This window comes from Oryzias latipes, chromosome 4, assembly GCF_053564925.1.
Source record: "Oryzias latipes strain Hd-rR chromosome 4, Olatipes_Hd-rR_3.1".
NCBI classification, from domain to species: domain Eukaryota; kingdom Metazoa; phylum Chordata; class Actinopteri; order Beloniformes; family Adrianichthyidae; genus Oryzias; species Oryzias latipes.
Genome location: NC_136240.1, coordinates 35,970,064 through 35,988,675, shown reverse-complemented (window position 1 = coordinate 35,988,675; position 18,612 = coordinate 35,970,064). Strand labels below are relative to the sequence as shown.

General features: G+C 39.3%; 2 protein-coding genes across 10 annotated transcripts in view; one reads left to right on the top strand and one right to left on the bottom strand.

Moving 5' to 3' along the window:
- Window positions 1-6,945, bottom strand: part of cep350 (centrosomal protein 350) — a 36,275-nt gene extending 29,330 nt beyond the window's left edge. For 5 of the 9 annotated variants that reach the window (XM_020702772.3, XM_020702773.3, XM_011474570.4 and 2 more), the window contains exons 1-5: window positions 4,815-5,230; window positions 2,441-2,529; window positions 2,293-2,336; window positions 2,108-2,213; window positions 1,755-1,920 (exon numbers count right to left, since the gene is read on the bottom strand). In XM_020702772.3, the coding sequence (XP_020558431.1) occupies window positions 1,755-1,920; window positions 2,108-2,213; window positions 2,293-2,336; window positions 2,441-2,516 (392 nt within the window). In that variant the 5' untranslated portion in view covers window positions 2,517-2,529; window positions 4,815-5,230. Of the gene's footprint in view, window positions 1-744; window positions 825-1,754; window positions 1,921-2,107; window positions 2,214-2,292; window positions 2,337-2,440; window positions 2,530-4,814; window positions 5,231-6,692 lie in introns of those variants that run through there. The other 4 variants (XM_078946406.1, XM_078946407.1, XM_020702774.3 and 1 more) reach the window with 4 other exon arrangements.
- A 3,930-nt stretch (window positions 6,946-10,875) lies between these two features.
- The window catches only part of cacna1ea (calcium channel, voltage-dependent, R type, alpha 1E subunit a), a 113,074-nt gene continuing 105,337 nt past the window's right edge, over window positions 10,876-18,612 (top strand). The window contains exons 1-2 of the mRNA XM_078946411.1: window positions 10,876-11,005; window positions 16,966-17,537. Coding sequence (XP_078802537.1) covers window positions 10,979-11,005; window positions 16,966-17,537 — 599 coding nt within the window. The 5' untranslated portion in view covers window positions 10,876-10,978. The remainder of the gene's footprint in view (window positions 11,006-16,965; window positions 17,538-18,612) is intronic.

The following is an 18,612-nucleotide window of genomic DNA, read 5'->3' as shown; positions in this document are numbered from 1 at the left end:
TAAATTTCTGATAAGTGGATTTTAAGACTGTGTTTCTTGGTGTCCCTATTAAACAGAAAGAAGGAAAAATCCTAACATGTAAGATGTAAAATGACCAAGTCCACTTTAAATATGTCAATGTAAAAGTGCATCTTCTAGATAAACATCGTTGGGGCTTTAATGAATGGGAAATGTCAGATAATAATCACATGTAGTTCTCCAAAATGTGGATAATCTGAAGCAATTAGAACATCAGGACCAGGTACATTAAGGCTACGTTCACACTGCAGGGCTTAATGCTCAATTCCGATTTTTTGAAAAAATCCGATTTTTTTTCCAAGGCCGTTCACATTTCCAATTAAATGTGAACTTTTGTGATCTCCTGTGTGACCGTGAAATGACCCAGAAGTGACCCGGATGCGCAGAAGAGTGCTCAACGGTGAACGACGTCACGATATGCATATTGCACAGCTTGATTTCGCGATAACGATAAATTTGCGATTTATTGTGCAGGCCTAAGCAGAAGCATAAAAAGTGTCCCTCCTTTCCTCCCCTGAACATTGACAGAGCACCACGTGGAATCCCAAAGACATGACATGTAACACAGTGAACCAGCCGTTGGAACTGGACGCCTGCTATCAGAGTCGGGTCATATTAGCCGACAGACCTTTCATTTCTCTAAGGAAATAATTTGGTTCACACTGCAGCTGAAATGTGGTCACAAGCATTTCAGACCACTTCTCATTGTGGCTAAAGGAAATGGACCTTATGGCTGTAGTTTTGATGTCCTTAAGCCTTGAAATGTACCAGGACGTCTGTTAGCACTCGACCGAACAACTGCACACCTGTCAAGAACAGCAAGAGTAGGGTTTTTGGTATACTATTAACTTTAAAGTAAAATCCAATAAATACATAGTCACCTTTTCTAAAAACAATCCTAGTAGATGTATACCTCTAAACCAGCAGTCCCCAACCGCCGGGATGGTACCGTTTCGTGGGTCATTTGGTACCGGGCCGCACAGAAAGAATAAATAACTTACATGCCTCTGTTTTATTTATTTCAGAATCTGAAAGATGTTTTATTTTGAAAAATCTCTGATTCTCTGTTCCATCCGTCTATGTCACTCTTGACGCAGCCAAGGCGCTCTTCTCCGTCACGTGATACGTGATACGTACCGCTAAAATAAAACCCAGGAACTAGCAAAATGAGTAAAACGACTTTGGAAAGTTTATTTGCTAAGGGGAAAACGCCCAGCCAGGTAACAGAAGAGGAGCCTTCGACTTCCAAAAAGCTGTCTGCATCTCTGGCAGTTTCTACCATAACTGTCATTCCGTGTTTGTCTCATTGCTTTAGACAGATCAAAGTAATCATAGTGGTAGCAGAGTGGACTTTTCACAGCAGTTTCAGATCACATAAAGCTCCAAACAAAGCCTCTGGGTTTACTTCCTCTATCAAAGCAAAACCAGTATAATGTAATCAAAATGCACCCAATGCTTTAAATATGAAAACAGACATGTTCATTTTTCAACTGATTTCTTTGAATGTATTGTCCAAAACATGAACTTAAAAATAACCGGGGTTCTTTTACAGGTCTAGCAAGGAAAGATAATTAATGAAAATTATTTAGTAACCATTTCTTTTTACGGCACAAATTATTTAACCTTTAAATAAGCACCAAAGAAGTTACGTATTGTTCATCTTGCGACTTGCACGTAGCAGTTCACTGAGAGTGGCAAATGGTGTTTTAGAAAGTGCTTGACTGTAACTAAAGTACCTATCTGCAACCAATGGCTCCTTAAAGTCCACACTGCTGGTCTTTCGCACATTGCTGTCTTGAGTGGCATTTCTCAAAGGGCTGCGTGAGCTGCTCTTTGCTGGGCTCTGCTGACTCCTCGCTCTGGGTTTTGAGGATTCTCCGGGGTGAGCGATTTGATCTGCATCTGCACAAAATAAGAACAGATTTATAATGTCATTAAAAAACTCAAACCTCTTGTGAAGCATCTTTAAAAATAAAGGGGGGGGGGGTGATGTAATTTAATATTTCTGACATGCAAAAAGCAAGAAACATCAAACAAAGCATCATTCAAGCATTAAATGCTTTTAGTTGTACACTTTGGTGCAACTCACCACTGTTTACTTTTCTTGGAGATTTCCTCTTTGGGGAAACAGCTATAGAGTCCAGAAGAACACCACTTCCAGAAGAGGCTTCGATGTGGTTTTCTATGCGTCTAAGCTGCAAAGAAGGAATATTTCATTTTTTATGATGTGAAATGGTGACATATTTAAACACAAATCTGTTCCTGTGTACTCACACCAGCTTTGGACTGAGCCAAACCTCTCCATGCAGTTGTTAATTCTGATTTTAAAAAATCACAAACGAAGTGAGAATTATTTTAAGAGTTTAAATTAAAACAAACAAATTTAAAATATGGGGGTTAAGTGCATTTTTAATACCCCTACCTGTGGTGATATTGTTATCAGTAAACAGCTGAGTTAAGCTTTTCGGAGGCCCATCAGTCTTCCTGCCCCTCCTCATTTCTCCCTTTCACCTGTAACCAGTATTAAGGTAAACAATGTGACAACAAATGTGTACATTTTTTGTGTTAGTATACCTTATGTTCAATAGTTCACAGTACAAAAGGATGTTATGCAAAAGCAAACAGTTGACCCACATTGAAGAAAACTGCAACAAGCCCTTTAAGCCAATGCCAAAATTATTTAAATAACAACAACAACATGATTTGGATGTGAATGCTTAGCATCGGTCAAAGTCTCTCATGCAGGGTCATTTGAGTACATACAATGTAACAGGTGTTAATCTGTGGCATTACACACATGACAAATATGTAAGCGTGTTACCAAGGAAGCATTCAAAACTGGTTCCACTGCAGAACATTCTTCTCATTGAAGCACAAGTTACACAGCAGACAATGTTTAAAGCACCAGTGAAGCTCGTCATATGCCACTGTTATCTGTAAACTGCTTTTACAGAGTCCAAAAGATATCAGTTCAACTCCTTTTATGTGTGTATCGAGCCCCATACCTGATAAAAAGATTTAAGATATAAATTTGCATGTTCAAAATGGAGTTTTTTTCACACCATTCTGTATTTAAACCCCTTGTGTTGTGGGCATTCATTTCAGACACCGGTAGCTGTTCTTTCTTGCTTTGTTCTTTGGAGAAACTGGACTTTTAAGGCAATTTAAAAGACATCGCACATCCAAGTAGCTTCTTCAAGAAGCTATCCCTGTGATAACACGTTTATGACTGAGAATCTCTACAGACACATTTCAGACTCCATGTGTGCTTTTATCCAAGTGCACACACGGCTCTGGAAGAAAAAGCATTTACAAAATAGAAACAAGAAACAAGCTTCAGGACGAAGCCAGGTCTCTACATTCCATCATTTTATCACTCTTTTTATCATGGTGTGTCTGTGTGTGTGGGTGGGTGGTGGGGGGTTCGTCACTGTTTGTCTTGTCATCTTGTTTTTTAAATTTTATTGTATTTTATGCACAGCACTTTGAGTGACATGTGTTGTTGTAAAAGTGCTATATAAATAAAGGCTGATTTGATTTGATTGAAGTCTTTTTCAAAGTTGGCGATCTGAACTCAACACTGACTTTTTTTTTATCATCCACTCTAACAAAGAGTGCAGACAGTAAATCAGCAACTTCTACATAAAGCATTACAAATCTGTTTGTAAACTCAAAACAGAAGAAAATCCAGAAGTAATTGTGCAATTAGAGAGAAAAAGGTACTGGTATGTATTTCTAAACTATCTGTAGATTAAGGAAGTTTCCCCAAGAAGGAAGGTATTCTAATAGTTGATTAGCATGGCTCATGAGAAATGTTCAAAACACTTCCATAGTTTGGAAATTACCTTAGTAGACTCGTAAGAGAAAACATACCATCAGTTTCCTATTATGGTAAATGTCAAACATTTGATTTAGTAAATATTGCATTTACAAGCAAAAATAGTCTAAAAGAAAACAAAACAACCACGTTAAGATTATGAAAGTTTAAAGTATTTAAAAACAAGGTTTTGATGCCGATTAGTGGACAAAAGCACTTCACTGTATTTGAACTGTGAGCGATTTTAAACCAAAAACGTGTAGATCTTTTCTTCGCTACTGTTGTAAGTTGCTATCACGCAGCATCCTAGGCTCACTGCTGCCACCTATGGACAAATTATGTAATTGCTATATAAAAAACTGTATTTTGGATTTACTTTACCATTAAATATTTAAATAAATCATGTAAAGTGTTTCAAGTACCGACATACACCTCGTAATAAAAGTAATTATATTCAGTTTGTTCAATTATACATTATATTTCATGTAACACAAACATCTCGAAACACTTTACCTTTCGATAAGCACCAAAATCTGAATGGCATAACAACTGAATTATCGTTCAAAAAAAGCTGATGATATGTGTTAAACTAAAGCACACCCCCACAGCGTAAAGACAGATTATAAAGATACAAATCGTATGGCAGTATCAAAAATGTTCGGGAAGAACCGGGGGGGAAAAAAGCTAAAGTTGTCACCGAAATGCCGGCTTAACACTTAAATCAACTGTCACTGAGTGGGGGGAAAGTGTTAAATATTTAGGTTTTATTAGACATTTTGTCTTCAAACCAAGACCAACAGTATGTTCTATCAAATCGTTAAATAAAAAATATAAATAAAAACAGCTGACTTCAATGTTAAATATTTCAGAAATGTCTCCGGTCCGGGGATTAGTCGTAGCCGCCAACTCCTCAAAGTTCATGCTTACGTTAGCTGACAGGACAATCATACATTTTGCTAAGCAAGAAAGAAATACCTACCTTAGGGCAACGATGTCGTGTGTCTAGAAGTCCAGTTTGTCGCCGATGTCCTCATGTTAAGAACTTCTTTGCACTTCCTCAGTTTCGCCGTTATCTGTTTGCTAACGTTAGCATTAGCCAGCTGACATTAGCAATAAAGCTTACCAACAGCTGTGCCAAATAAACTACAAGTTTCTCCAAATGAGAAATTTAGAAATACTCTGGCGCTTTCAGTGCTAAAAGATGCCGAATTTGAGAGGCATATGTATTTCAAAGAGTCACCCAGAGCTGCCTTTGAAGTCTCCCTCCCCGGGTTACTATGTTGATGTTTCCCAACAGCACAACTGTAGTATCTAGGACAGGAACATCACTGAGCCCAAAGTATCGCGAGAGTTGGACCGGATCGAGAACCACACTTCCGCATACATGTCCGAAACGATGTAGGCACAACAGCGCAGCAAACCCAATAACCCACCGTTAAAATACACTTTTAAATATTTTCAGCGTGATTACTGGTTCGTATCATATTACAAAATAGTATTATTTTCCCACATGATAGAAATAATAATAATTAGTATCATTATATTTTGTTGTTGAGAGTCTTTCTTTAATTTTCACCGTTTTCATGTTGGTAATAAATAAATTAATAATAATAAAGCAGATCAATAACAATCTAAATAAAGGGTCATACTTTTTCAATACAAACTATGTTATTCCAGGTAGACCATGGTGATATTTAATTAATATTAAAGAAAACCCTAAATTATTAGTTTGGAGAAGAGATTTAAACTATGAAATATGATACTAAAGTAACAGTTTTTACTCCAACAAGAGGATATGTTTTGCAAAGTTTTCCAATGCATTGTGAGTTTGGGTGGATAATACAATAACATGGTCCCAAGTTATCTCTTTTTTATTTTCTTATTTAATGTAGGACCAAAGATATACCCTTTGTAAAAATTAATCTATGCAGTTGTTCAACAAGTATAATTTGTCTATAGATACTAAGAGTGAGAAGGTATACTTGAAGTTTACTTTTCATTTATGATGTAAACTTCAAATGTTCCAATTTAGTCTGAATAAGTATTCAGTTAGTATTCTTCTTATACTACACATGCATTGTCCATAGTAGTTTTACTATTATTAATTATTCTTAATCTATTTATTATTTTGTCTCCTGTATTTTTCAAATTGCCTTGTGCTGTTTTTTTGATTGTTTTTATTTCTTTTTTTTACTCACCGTTGTCCTGTGCATTGCTGCTTTTGAAACCACCCACAATTTAAATCCTGCTGGCATTTACAGTAAATTCTATTCAATTGATTCAATTCTATTCTATACTATTCTACTGTTCTAAAAATTGATTTTAAATGTACTACATTTTGCTAAGTGTTTCCATGTATTACTGTATGTGTTTATGATATGAAACTATGGTGAAAAGGGTTGGAAAAAGCGCTCATAGAAAATTATGTTCGGATTATTATGTTAACTTTATGAAAATTCACACATAATTACTTTAATTGATGACTATGAGGCATGAACTTAAAAACAAGGTTGTCCTAGTTTTTGTTTTCTGCCACCTTGTGGTTTGAAGAGGTATTACACCAGAATTAACTTCAAACCTGCTTTTAGCGTTCAATGGATGTGAAAAACGAATCATATAACTTACAAATGAATTGCTATATATCTTTTTTCAGGTAATTATTTCCCTCAAGTCAATTTCTTCTTTGGATGAAGTTGCATAGAGTAATTAATGTGATAGTTTAAATTGTTTTGTGAATAATAAGTACAAAAGTCTTTGATCACTTACTAAGTCACTTTCTAAATGTGAGTCATGAATATAAAAACCGCAGTGCAGCAGCCTAATGGAGGCAGAGACTACAGGTGTGATGTCACCTTACCAAAGCACGCGGTGATTCTTCCAAACGCAGACTGTTTCTGTTTATTAAAGTTAAAGTCAACACGTTTTTCTCCCCTGAGCTTCGTTGGAAAAGATCTTCTTCCCGTAAAAGTGGCGCAGATGACAGCTGGTTGGACCCCCCTCCCGTGGAAATAACCCGCCACAGCCTCGCTTCCTCTCCCTCCCCCGGTTCTCCCCTCCGTCTCAGGTCTGCCAGACGCATCACTCGGCGATCATTTGGTTTTTGAGGAGAGGAGAAGCGATGGAAAGGACTTCTCTCTGTTTAGGTAAGAAATGATGCTTGTTTGGTTTTTCTCTCGTTCTGAGCTCATTGGCGCCTGTTTGGTGTGTTTTTTCACAGCATTTCCTATTTTTAAGGTTGGGTTTTTATTGATGGCACAGTTGTTGCACAGCAGAGAAATAACTTTAAGGCTGTTGAATTTAAAGTAATGATTCCTTCTATTGTTGTGTCAAGCAGATTGATAAAACCTGTCCTTCATTTATCTTTTCTGATGCCTGCAGTCATTCTTCAAATCATTTTCTGAGACCTCTGAGGGGAAAGTAGCCACTCCTTGAATGAGACCTAAGTTCTTCTATGGCAAAACTGCTTCTGTTAGGATGATAGTTTTCTTCAAATAGGTTTCATGTTCAAGGAAGATTCTGTGTTTGAATTTCTATATTTATTTTCATTTCCACAATACAGAAACAAAAGATTTTGCACAAGTTGTTTTGCAAAGGAAATGAAAAGCAACAGAATGAAGAAAACTTGTTTTCTGCTCCTTTCATCGTCTTTGAATAAGAAAATTAGATTAGAGGGGCAAAAAAGGAAAATATGCACATCCATGTACAGGCACATACATATATACACATACATTCAGATTGTTACATACAAAACAGATCAAAAGACTTTTTAATAAGTCAGAAAAGGCTCTGTGTCTAAACATACAATCCAGCCTTTAGGTTTGTGTTTGTTTACATCCTGGTTTTTGTGTAGAATGACCCTGACAGAGGCGGTTTTGTGTCTTTTATTCCTGTGTTTCCTGGAGTTTATTGTTGTCTGTTGGTAGCTTTTTGAACAGTAGGTTTGACATGATTACAGCTGTTTCAGTTCTTCCCCTTCAGCCCATACAAACCTCGCGGTTATAGATCCTCTTATCATGTTTTACGGTTTGGTTGAAGCTTTAGGTTCAGTTCTCCTGCATTCACATCCTTTGACCACAGCTCCTGACAGCTTCAGGATTTGGCTTTTTAGGATGGACTACTTCTGGGAGGGGCATAGATTAGATAAATGTTTAATTTCTAGTGTGAAGAATAATAAACCATCCTCTTCACTTGAGCTTCTGGAACCTGGGAGACAACCCTGTGCACCCTGAGGAGGGAGAAATTGATTAAAAAGGTAAAACCTGATTAAAAAGGAAACGCATGCAATGAGTTATTAGGTGTGCATACGTATTTATATTATCCATATTTTATCACTGCTGTTTGTCCACGTACGTTTACTTAAATACATTAGTTTTTTAAAAATATTATTATAGTCTTGAAAAACAAACTTAATGGTTCCACTATGTGCCAAGATAAAAATACTGTTAATTAATACACATGGAAGTCTGACTCCCACAATGGAGGCAATTCAAATAATCAGTTTTTACTTTGTATTTTAGTTGTTTCGGTTTCAGCCCCGAAGTTTAGGAGTGGAGTCAATTAATCAGTTTTAGCTAATTAGCTCAAATGGACATTGGATTGGATGGTTTCTCCCATTCCCGCCTGTCTTGTTAATTATTTAATTATTCTCCCACTTACCAAGCCAGCGCCTGTGGTTCCTCTTTTATTAATCTCTTCTTTCAGAGGAGAGTCTCATCGGCTAGACGACATTTCACCACTCAGCTTGGCAGGGGTGTAAATTGGATTGTTGTGGTGTATAAATTACTGGCTTTCTTCAGCAAAAAAATGAAGGCTGTGAAACCTCTTGATCTTAATTTGAAGGAAAAGAGAATGACCACTCATTTCAGTCAGGAGGGGACTGATTCATTACTTGAATTGTGGATTGTTCTTATTCTAAAAAGGCCATTCTTAATGTCAGTCTTCACTTGAGATTCGTTAATTGCTCAATAATTGTCTGTGATGATAGATTTCTGTTTTTTCTGCTGTCATCTCTTCAAGGTCTCTTTCAAAAGAAAAGCACCAGAGTTTGAAGATGTGATCAAACTGTTTGATCAAACATTAAACAGTTTTTTCAGGCTCTTTCAGGGGCAGTTATTTTTGTAAAGATTGACATATAAACTGATTATAAATATTAGTTTTGAATTTATTTTTTCTTGTAACTACTTTTAATCTCCTTTCTGAAAATATCTACATACATTTGCTAAATTCTCAAATCATTGACACGATTCATTTTCTTGTGATTTACTGTCATCCTGCATTCTGACATTTGATCTGTGTAACACTCACACTGATTTCTGTAGCAGCTTTTCACATTTAAATGAATAACCTCTACATTTGTTCTAGAATAAGCCTGTTTTTACAATGCAGTGTTGTTTCCTTTTGGCCTTCTGGATAAAAGTTTTATCATAAGTGTGTTTTTTTTTGTAATTTTTTTAATACAGATAGATGGGTATGCAGTGAACCCTATTATGTTTGTTTTATTTTGCAAAACTTTACTTGCAGTATCTTATTCAAATATTAGGGCTAAATCCATGAATCTATTTGGTGTCAAATCTCTTTGATTATCATCTGTTTCTGCAGAATTCGACACATTTGTTCTGACTTATGTGAAGCAAACACTGCAAATGGCATTGTTGGATACATCTCCACATCCGCTTTTTGATGATTGTAAATTGTATCTTTTTCTTTCTTTTTACTTATTTATTTTATTCTAAACGTATACTTTGTTTTTATTTTTCTTCTACTGAACAGACACGAGAGAGTAAGAAACGGATTTTCGATTCATTGTATGTGATGCACATGTGAAGAATTGACAATAAAGTTGACTTAGACTTTGACTTGTCTTTGACATATTTCAGGATATAAAGAACTGTTTGGCAGAGGTTGATTGATAGCTTTTACCTTCTGTTTTCAAATGGATCACTTCAAAATGCACTTTTTCTAGTGCTGAGGTTTGTTTCTCTTATCATACTCAACTCCGTGAAATAAAGTGCTTTACTGTCCAGCTCTCACACATGAATCAAATTCACAATTTTAAATATTCCCCAGGTTAAAAAGAAAGAAATTCCCTTATAGTTTTCTATCAAATGTGTTTATATTTCGAAAATGTTTTATACATAAGTTGCCTGACAAGAAAAACCAGAGAAACCCGACTGAAATGAATCCTCAGGAAGAGTACAACCCTGTTTACTGTCAATGGCTTTGATCTATTCAGACTCATGGCCTTTTGGTGCTTATGGGACGATCTTACATAATGATGGTATGAAAATTTAATGAACCCTGCAGGAGAACTGTTGGAGAATTATATGATTGTGAAGAAATATAATAAAAAAAGGGTCATGAAATGAAAATATAATCACAGTACACTGAGAGCTTTGAGCTGCATTGAAAAATGAATAAAGCGGAAGGGAATGGTGGGCTGCATTTGAGTTCGCTGGGAAGAATGACACACAGAGATTTGAAGGTGGGCATGAAGAATGAATGAATGAAGAAAGAAGAATATCAGAAACGATAAGAGATAACACAATGGTGAAGAGACGTAGAGAAGTAGTATGTTTGTGCAAAACGGCTTTAATTTAGGAATGAATAAAGAGAAAATCTGGAAGCCTCTCAGGAAGATTCTCTGTCATGTTTTAGGTTACGGATTTGTTCAGACCTTTGCTAAACTTTTGCCCAAACGTTGTTCACTGCAACAGGAGCGGCTGTTTTCAACCGTCTGAAATGTCACACGTGGCTTTTCTTCAAACACATTAGTTGCAGGTGAAGTGACACCTGCTGACACGTGTTTGGCCACTTACCAGGTTGAAAGCCAGGGTGAGGGAGGAGAGTGGCAGTTAATTATGAAGCCGTACGTATGGCTGTGGGGGCAGCAGGTGTGAGGAGGTGCTCGCTTGCCTCCAACTCTCCCTCACTCCTCATTAGCAGCCTGTCAAACTCCTGGCTGTCCAGCATGGAGCTGCAGAAGCCGTTTTGCCTCCACTGACCTGTGGTAAGTGACCAAGAAGCACCTGCAAGCAGTGCATTAGATCCAGATAATGGCAAAGAAAGCTTTAGGAGTAACTAAGCCCAAACGGCAACCAACGTCTTAAAAGTTAATGAAAGACAAACAGGAGGACACGTGTCAACATGGCTGGTGGTGTGGTTGAGATAATGGTGAGCAGAAACCACAGTAAAGCGTGGAGCTTTTATTTTGAAACGCGGGTGGGTTTTGAAGTTCTGCAGCTTACATGTCTAATGATGGTCTCACACAGAGGGCAGTTAGCCTCATTTGAAATCTTTCATGGTATTTTCTTTGCATTTTTCCACCTGTTGTGCTTTTTCCAGTTTAAGGAAATCCGCTTCTGAAGCAGATTCTGCTCTCAAGTATTTAAAGGTTTGAAGAACTGAGAAATGAAATAATTTCCAAAATGTTTCATTTGGAACATAAAATCCTCCTTATCTCAAATGAAAAAAACATGTAAATGTAAAAAAAGTTTAACTCCCAATTTCTTTTCTTTTTTTTTTGACTCATTACGCCTCATTTTCAGCGAGCAATAACCTTATGTTAACCTAGTACAAAAAATACTGTAAGAATCCTATTGTATGTGAATAAAGTAAAATAATAAAAATAAAGGAAGTGACTGTTCACGCGTGATTAAGGCGGGGTGAGGCTTCAGGGAAAAGTAAGTGCAGATTCGGCATTTTGGCCGCATGGATTACGTGTGGCCAGCATGAATTTCCATTAGTTTTGCACGTAAATATGTGCAAATACTAAAACCCACCAACAGACATGATAACAGGTTTCTACAGGTTATGATCAAAGCTAACAAACAAACAGGATAAATTCTTTTTGAGCTTTTCTGCATCCCCTTTCATTAAAAACCCAGAGGAAGAAGAGGTCAGCACAATCACGGTTTAGTAGTAAACTGTGTTGGGATTTGAACGCAATCCTTTTACTCTTTCAGGCATTATTCATGATCACAATCTACTTCCTGGAAGCATAACTGTCTCTGCGTGTTTATAAACTCAAGTCTGTCTGCTTTTTATTAAATTCACCACCAACCAGATTTGTTAGAAAAACAAATCTTTTCTCGCTTTGAAATCTGACTAATAATTTGAGTTTTTTGGCGTTGATCATTAACGCCACACGCACCTGAAGTCATTCATCTTGTGTTTGTCGTTTCCTCGTTAGCGTGACATATTTTTCTGAAACCATTTGCTCATATCCTTCCGTCTGGCATCGAAACAACACATTCATCCGTCTGTGCCGACTTTTCTGGCTTGTCACTGGAAATTAATATTTCCAAATGCACTCAACAAACTGAATAATTGAAGTTCTGCTGCAAATTTTCCCAAAATAAGAGCAACGGCAGAGGAAACGCAGTGACCCGATTCATTTTGTATGTATTTGTGTTTCTTTGTGTTCCCTCTGGGGAAATCTTCAACAGGGGATCATATTTTAGGCATTGATGCCTTGGCTCAGAGGTAAGGGAAGCACTTGGATGTGCCTGTTGTTTTGTCCCTCTCTCATTTGGATCAAGCATCTTCAGTTTAAGCCTTTTTGCCATGAAGTGGCATCATGGTGGCTGGTGAAGCTGCATGTTTGTCATCATGGAGTCTCCTATTCATTCCTTGGAGAGCGATTAAATGAAGGTGCAGATGTTTTGGCCTTCAGCGTTTGAAGACTATAAAAACACCACTGATTGCTTGATTGTCTCACACAGAAAGGTTGGTTTCAAAAATTGATTACCTATTGTAGGATTTATGTTGATGTCAAAACATTGACATGGAGCACAAGAATAGTTGCTTCGTGTCCAAGGCTCCAATAAAAAAAAGTTTTCTAATCTCAATGGGTTAAATAAATGTTAAAGAAAGGTAAAAAAAAAAGCAGCAGATGAAAACTAGCTGGTCTGAATACTTAAAGGAACCTGTATTTATTTGATCATCTTCACAAAGATGCTCCTTAAAATTGATGCTTCAGATTTAAGTTTTTAGAAATTCAGATTTAGAAAAAAAAAGATGAGATCTAAATAAATAAACTCAATACGATTGAAATTGATTTATTACATTTTGTTCGGTTGGTTTTGTTTGGTCCACAAGGACCCAATTATGTCGCCCGAATTGGCGTCACCGGGGCCCGAATCTGGAGCCAGGCCCGGGGTTGGGGCTCGAACGCCTGGTGACCACTCTCCCATGGGCCCACCCCCCGTAGGAGACCTCAAAAGGGGCCGGTGCAATGTGGTTTGGGTGGCAGTCGAGGGCGGGTGCCTTGGCGGCCCAAACCCCGGTCATGGAACAGCTTTTGGGACATGGAATGTCACCTCTCTGGGAGGGAAGGAGCCTGAGCTGGTGCGAGAGGTTGAGAGATACCATCTAGATATAGTCGGGCTCTGAAACTCAGTCCTTAGAGAGGGGTTGGACTCTCTACCACTCTGGAGTTGCTCAAGGTGAGAGGCTGATGTGGGCTTACTCGTGAGCCCCCAGCTCAGCCGCTCTTAGACCCTCCATGGTAAGGAAAAATTCCTAAAAAATCCCGGATTCCGGAAACAAAGAAGAAACCTCGGGGTATCCACGTGAAGGAGGGATCCTCCCCCAGGACGGACAGGCGATGTACCAGAACTCTTAGAGAAGAATTAACTTATCTAACCCTACAACTACATGTTTGAATAGTCGCCAAACGAGCCAGAGACAAAGACAAAAACGCACCAAGAATACAGAAAATACGTTCTATCAGTGGTGGGGACGAGACGGCCCACAGGAGGGAGGTGGCCACTCTGGTGACATGGTGTGAGGACAACAACCTCACCCTCAACACAGACAAGGCAAAGGAGATGATAGTGAACGTGAGGAAGGAGAGGAACCCTCATCAGCTGCTGGGGTCTGGGAGTGGAGCGGGTGAGCAGCTTTAAATATCTGGGGGTCCACCTCAGCCAGGACCTCAGCTGGACACGCAACACCTCATCAGCGGCTGTACTTCCTGAGGAGGTTCCCCAAAGATCCTCAGCAGCTTCTACAGCTGCATGGTTGACTCCATCCTGACCAGCTGCATCACAGTGTGGTACGGCTGTTCTACCGCCACAGACCGCAAACGCCTGCAGAGAGTGCTGAAGACTGCGTCCAAGATCATCAGGACTCCTTTGCCCTCGCTGCAGAGCATCTACAGGGTCTGCAGGAGAGCTGCCTCCATCATCAAGGACCCCACCCACCCGCAACCAGGTCTGTTCACTCTCCTCCCCTCAGGACGGAGGTACAGGAGTGTGACGTTCAGGACCACCAGACTCAGGAACTCCTTCTTTCCCTCTGCCATCAGACTCCTTAACAGCTGACAGGAGTCTGGAACAACAAACTGCACCTTTGCACAGACTGACTTAATATTCAATAACTGCACATGTATCATACCGTTTACCTCATGACAATTTCTTCTGCACAGTTTTTCACTTTCAGCTGATTTGTATACAGCTTTACTCACAGTGAGACACAGTTTATCATATTTTGTGCTAATGTTTATCCTGTAAATATGATTTCATTTCTTTCTTCTCTCTTTTAAATTTAACCTCAAATGTTCATGACTGTCATGTAAGCGGTTGGCAAAGGACCCAAAATGCAGAGACAGGAGGCAGGTGGTTCCAAGAACAAGGGGTTTTATTCTATAATAAAATAAAAAGTGCTACCAAGCAGGGAGGCCACAGACGATAAACCTCAACTGTCGGGGTACACAGGGAAGCAGACAGTATGGACCACACAGAGGAAGGCAGAGGCCGAGACAGACATGTACGAGACACAGGTGAAAAAGATCAGGGGAGATGGGACCAAGACATGCAGAAGACCTTCAAAATAAAACAGGAAGCAGAACTCTAAGCAAACAGGAAACAAAAACTAAAGCCAAAAAGAACCCTAATCATGACAAAGACATTCAGTGAACAGCAAAGTCATATTTTCACAGTACAGGGAAACCAGTTTCCTTGCTGTGCATGTGACCAACCCCCCCCCCCCCCCACCCCCTTTCTTTGCCTTAAATTAGTAGAAATGATGCAGTGCTAGTTATTCCATTTTATGTTTCTTGTATTTGTAATATTTTAAAAGTCTTTGGTACCTAGTCTTTAATGTTGTTCAAAGGTTAGTATCATACTGTGGCTGGTGAAGAAACCTGCATGACAAACCTTTTTCTTTACCTTCATTTTAGGAACAAGTACATCTTGTTACAAGTACAAATGAAAGGCAGACATCTCTTTAAAGCCATTGGTTATGTGCTTCTTTTCCTTTAAGATTTCCCCTTTTTTCTACTTTTGGCTCCTTGACAACACATGCCAAATGATTTTTGTATCCTGTTGAAACGGCACCGTGCAGCTTCCTACTACCTCAGCACGTTTGTGAGAAGACATAGTAGGAGATAAAACAGAGTTACAATTCCTTAACGGGTGTTTTCACGCCATCGACTCACCGCGGTGTCTTATCTCTGACGTCACATTTTTGGCGTTGTACTCACACTCGGAAAATCCCTTACAGCTGATTGATTTAAGCAGACACAGAGAAAAACGGAATCAATTGACAATGACTACTTTCATGCGTTGCAGTGTCTTCTTCTTACTGCGCTGGCTCTTGAGCAAACAGGTTGTTTGGAAGCTCTTCTCTCAGTTGGGCTGTAAAACTAAAACGTGTCTTCATCTCGATAAAACAGTCAGCGCTGGAGCTGCAGCATCATTAGTCGAAGGCGCTTGATTGCTGCACATTTCACGCAGCAGAAACCAAAAAGTTTGGTTTATTTTTGTCAGAGGAAGTAAACGAATTCACAGCATTGTTCCTGTGACCGCCTCTTTTATTACCCCATCTTCCTGATTGGACCACTGAGCGCGGCTCTTGCAGGGTTATGAATATTTCTTTTGAAGGGCCGCTTCACGGCTGATGCAATTTGTTCTGATTCTCAGAGGGTTGGTGACATTTTAAACTGACAGAAGACAAAATGAAGTAATATAGGCGGCAATAGCTGCTGAAGCGGGAAGCTGGTCGGCAGGCGTGTGAGCGATCATCCACATGCAGACTGATCAAGGTGTTAAGTCGACGAGAACTCGTGACTTACTAACGGATCCACGGTGTTCCAGAGAGACATCCATCTTCCCTTTGACTGACTGCTTAACACAAGGGAGGAGCAGATTCTGAGAATACATCTTGACCCTGGAGAGCCATGGGGTCATGGGGTCAAATTTAGCCACAGTTTTTCATAACTTTTCTTAGTTTGATTTAGTTTAGTTTTGGTTAGTTTTAATTAGTTTTATTAAATTAAATAAATAAAATACTTTGTTTTATTCTGTTTTTATTCACTGATAAATTCCTTCATGATTAAATTTAATTTATTTAGTTTTTTATTTATTATTTTATTATATTTCATTATTTTATTTATTGTTTTATTTATTTATTGGTGCAATTCATTGATGCTACCTGAAATGAACAAGCTTAGAAAACTTGTTGAATTATCTTTAACAGCCCAAAAGAAATGTTTTTTTTTATCATGTATTTATTTTATTATTTGTTTTTTCTCATTTCCCCCTAGGATAAATAAAGTATTGGGTTTTCTGGGGTTAAAAACATTGTGTGTTTTACTATAAAAACATTTTTGTTGTCTGTATTTTCACATTTTCTTAGTTAGGTTTATAAACATTTAATTTAGTTAAAATGTGCATTTTTCTGTTTAAAAAATAAATGTCTTTCTGTTAAAAAATGGAGCCGTATTGTTAAAGTAAAAAGAAAAGCTTTAGTGCTGAAAAAACCATCCTGGCACACAGGTGTTATCTTTCTAGACGCAGGACACCTGTGGTACGGATAGTAAAAGTTGTCTGAAATATTTTTAGACGAGTCTGTTTGATTAATTCCCCCTGAGCGACCTGAGGGCAGCTGTAGATGCTTCCCCCGTCCCTTTTTGAATCAAAGAGCGCTCCTGCTGCAGAAGAACAGAACTCTCAGATGGGTTTTAGGCTGAGCGAGTGAAAGGTTTGTGCTGGAAGAAATGAAAGTCAACACATTCTGTAATGGATGGTTGTGCAGCAGACCAGACCGTTTCTCTTACCCACTGAAACGGATGAAGTGCTTGATCACTGTGCAGCATTTGAATCTGCTTGTCTGCTTATCCCTCCCTGCAGAACTATGCTGAGACCCCGGGCGGCCTTCCCACCATGCTGGAACAGGGCTCCTGTTCGGTCAGCTCTCAGTCTCTGACAGATGACCACAATGGTTCGGGGTCACTCGGAGCCCCAGGAGGAGGGCCCAAGTGTCCAGCCATCAATGTGGACCCGAGCATGGAGCCGATGTGTGGCAGCAGCACGCCCCGGCACCATGTTCTCCATCCATCCCCAGTGGACGGGGAAAGCTGGCAGAAGCATCGCTCAGGACTGGCCGCAGGTTCAAGCCCGTATTCGGAGGCTCCCTCCCTGTTGGAGCCGCTCGGCCTGTCCACCAGCTACGACACCCTCTACCTCCCATCCGTGTCCGGCAACGCTCCCCCCGCACACCCCAACCGTCTGGGGCTCTCTCTGGACGTGACCTCCCCGTTCGATGCTGGAGCTGAGATGCTGGGGGCGGACGGAGACCTGGCAGTCAGTCCTAACGTGATGAAGAGACGGCGGGGGGGCCTGATTGAGCAGAGAGACATCGTGAAAGCTCATCAAGCTCACAAGATTCATAGCACGCCACAAGCGCGACGCAAGGAGTGGGAGTAAGTACGACATCGATCACCATAACGTACCGATGAATCCATACTCTGCGATTACTCAGTTCTCTTCATGTGACGCAGGTCATCTTAAATCTAATCAATTGTCATTATTTTTTTACCAGTTTTTAATTTGACAGTTCAGTTCACAGCTTTTCTCGGAAAATCTTTGATCCAACAGAGAAAAAACACAAACAAAACAATTATTCTTCCAAAGAGCGAACCAGTAAATAGTGTATGAATAAGAGATGTTTCTTTCTACTCATTTCAAATTATTTATATGCATTATACCCTGCAACAGACTGGCGACCTGTCCAGGGCATCCCCTGCCTACGCCCAAGTAGCCGGGATAGGCTCCGGCAGCCCCGTGACCCCAAAAGGGACAAAGCGGTACAGAAAATGAATGAATGAATATATGCATTATTTGTTAAACATCTCTACACTTTTTAAGCATTTCTCAAAAACACTTTTTGGTGAATTTAAATAGGAACCAAGCGTTCCATCTGCTTCAATTTTCCTCCAAGTCACAAAAAGAACTGCAGTGAAAGAAAAAAATTTTCCATTCAAAAAAGGAAAAGACAAACAGGCAAAATGTGTCTAAATGTGTTTTATGCACAAGAAGGCAGGAAGGTGGACTCAGCCTTTGTTCTCCCTTATGGGATATTTTCATCACATGTTGGGACCAGCGTGCCTGTTCTGCTTCATTGTTGCTGTTCAGAATGTGTACGAGACTACAGGTTTTATGAGTAAATGGTGTTCTGCAGTTGAAACAGGCGGCCATCTTCCTAAATGACATCTGTTGCTGAAAACAGAAGGAAAATAATGTCTTTACTACAAACCATCTGACACTGATCTTTTCTTAGGAATGTGCTCATAAAAGTCTTTTTGGTCAGGGTTTTGTGAAACTTTGTGCTTTTTAAAAGGGTGAAAGACAGCTGGTCTCTTTTCCTTAACCGTAGCTTCCGTTCACATGCCGTTCCTCGTGCTGGGCATGGAAGTACAAGTGTGTACTTCAGTGTGCGTGTGTGTGTGCATGCTTACTGGGTTCCTGTCCTGTGGCGGAGTGGAATTTATAGCTGAT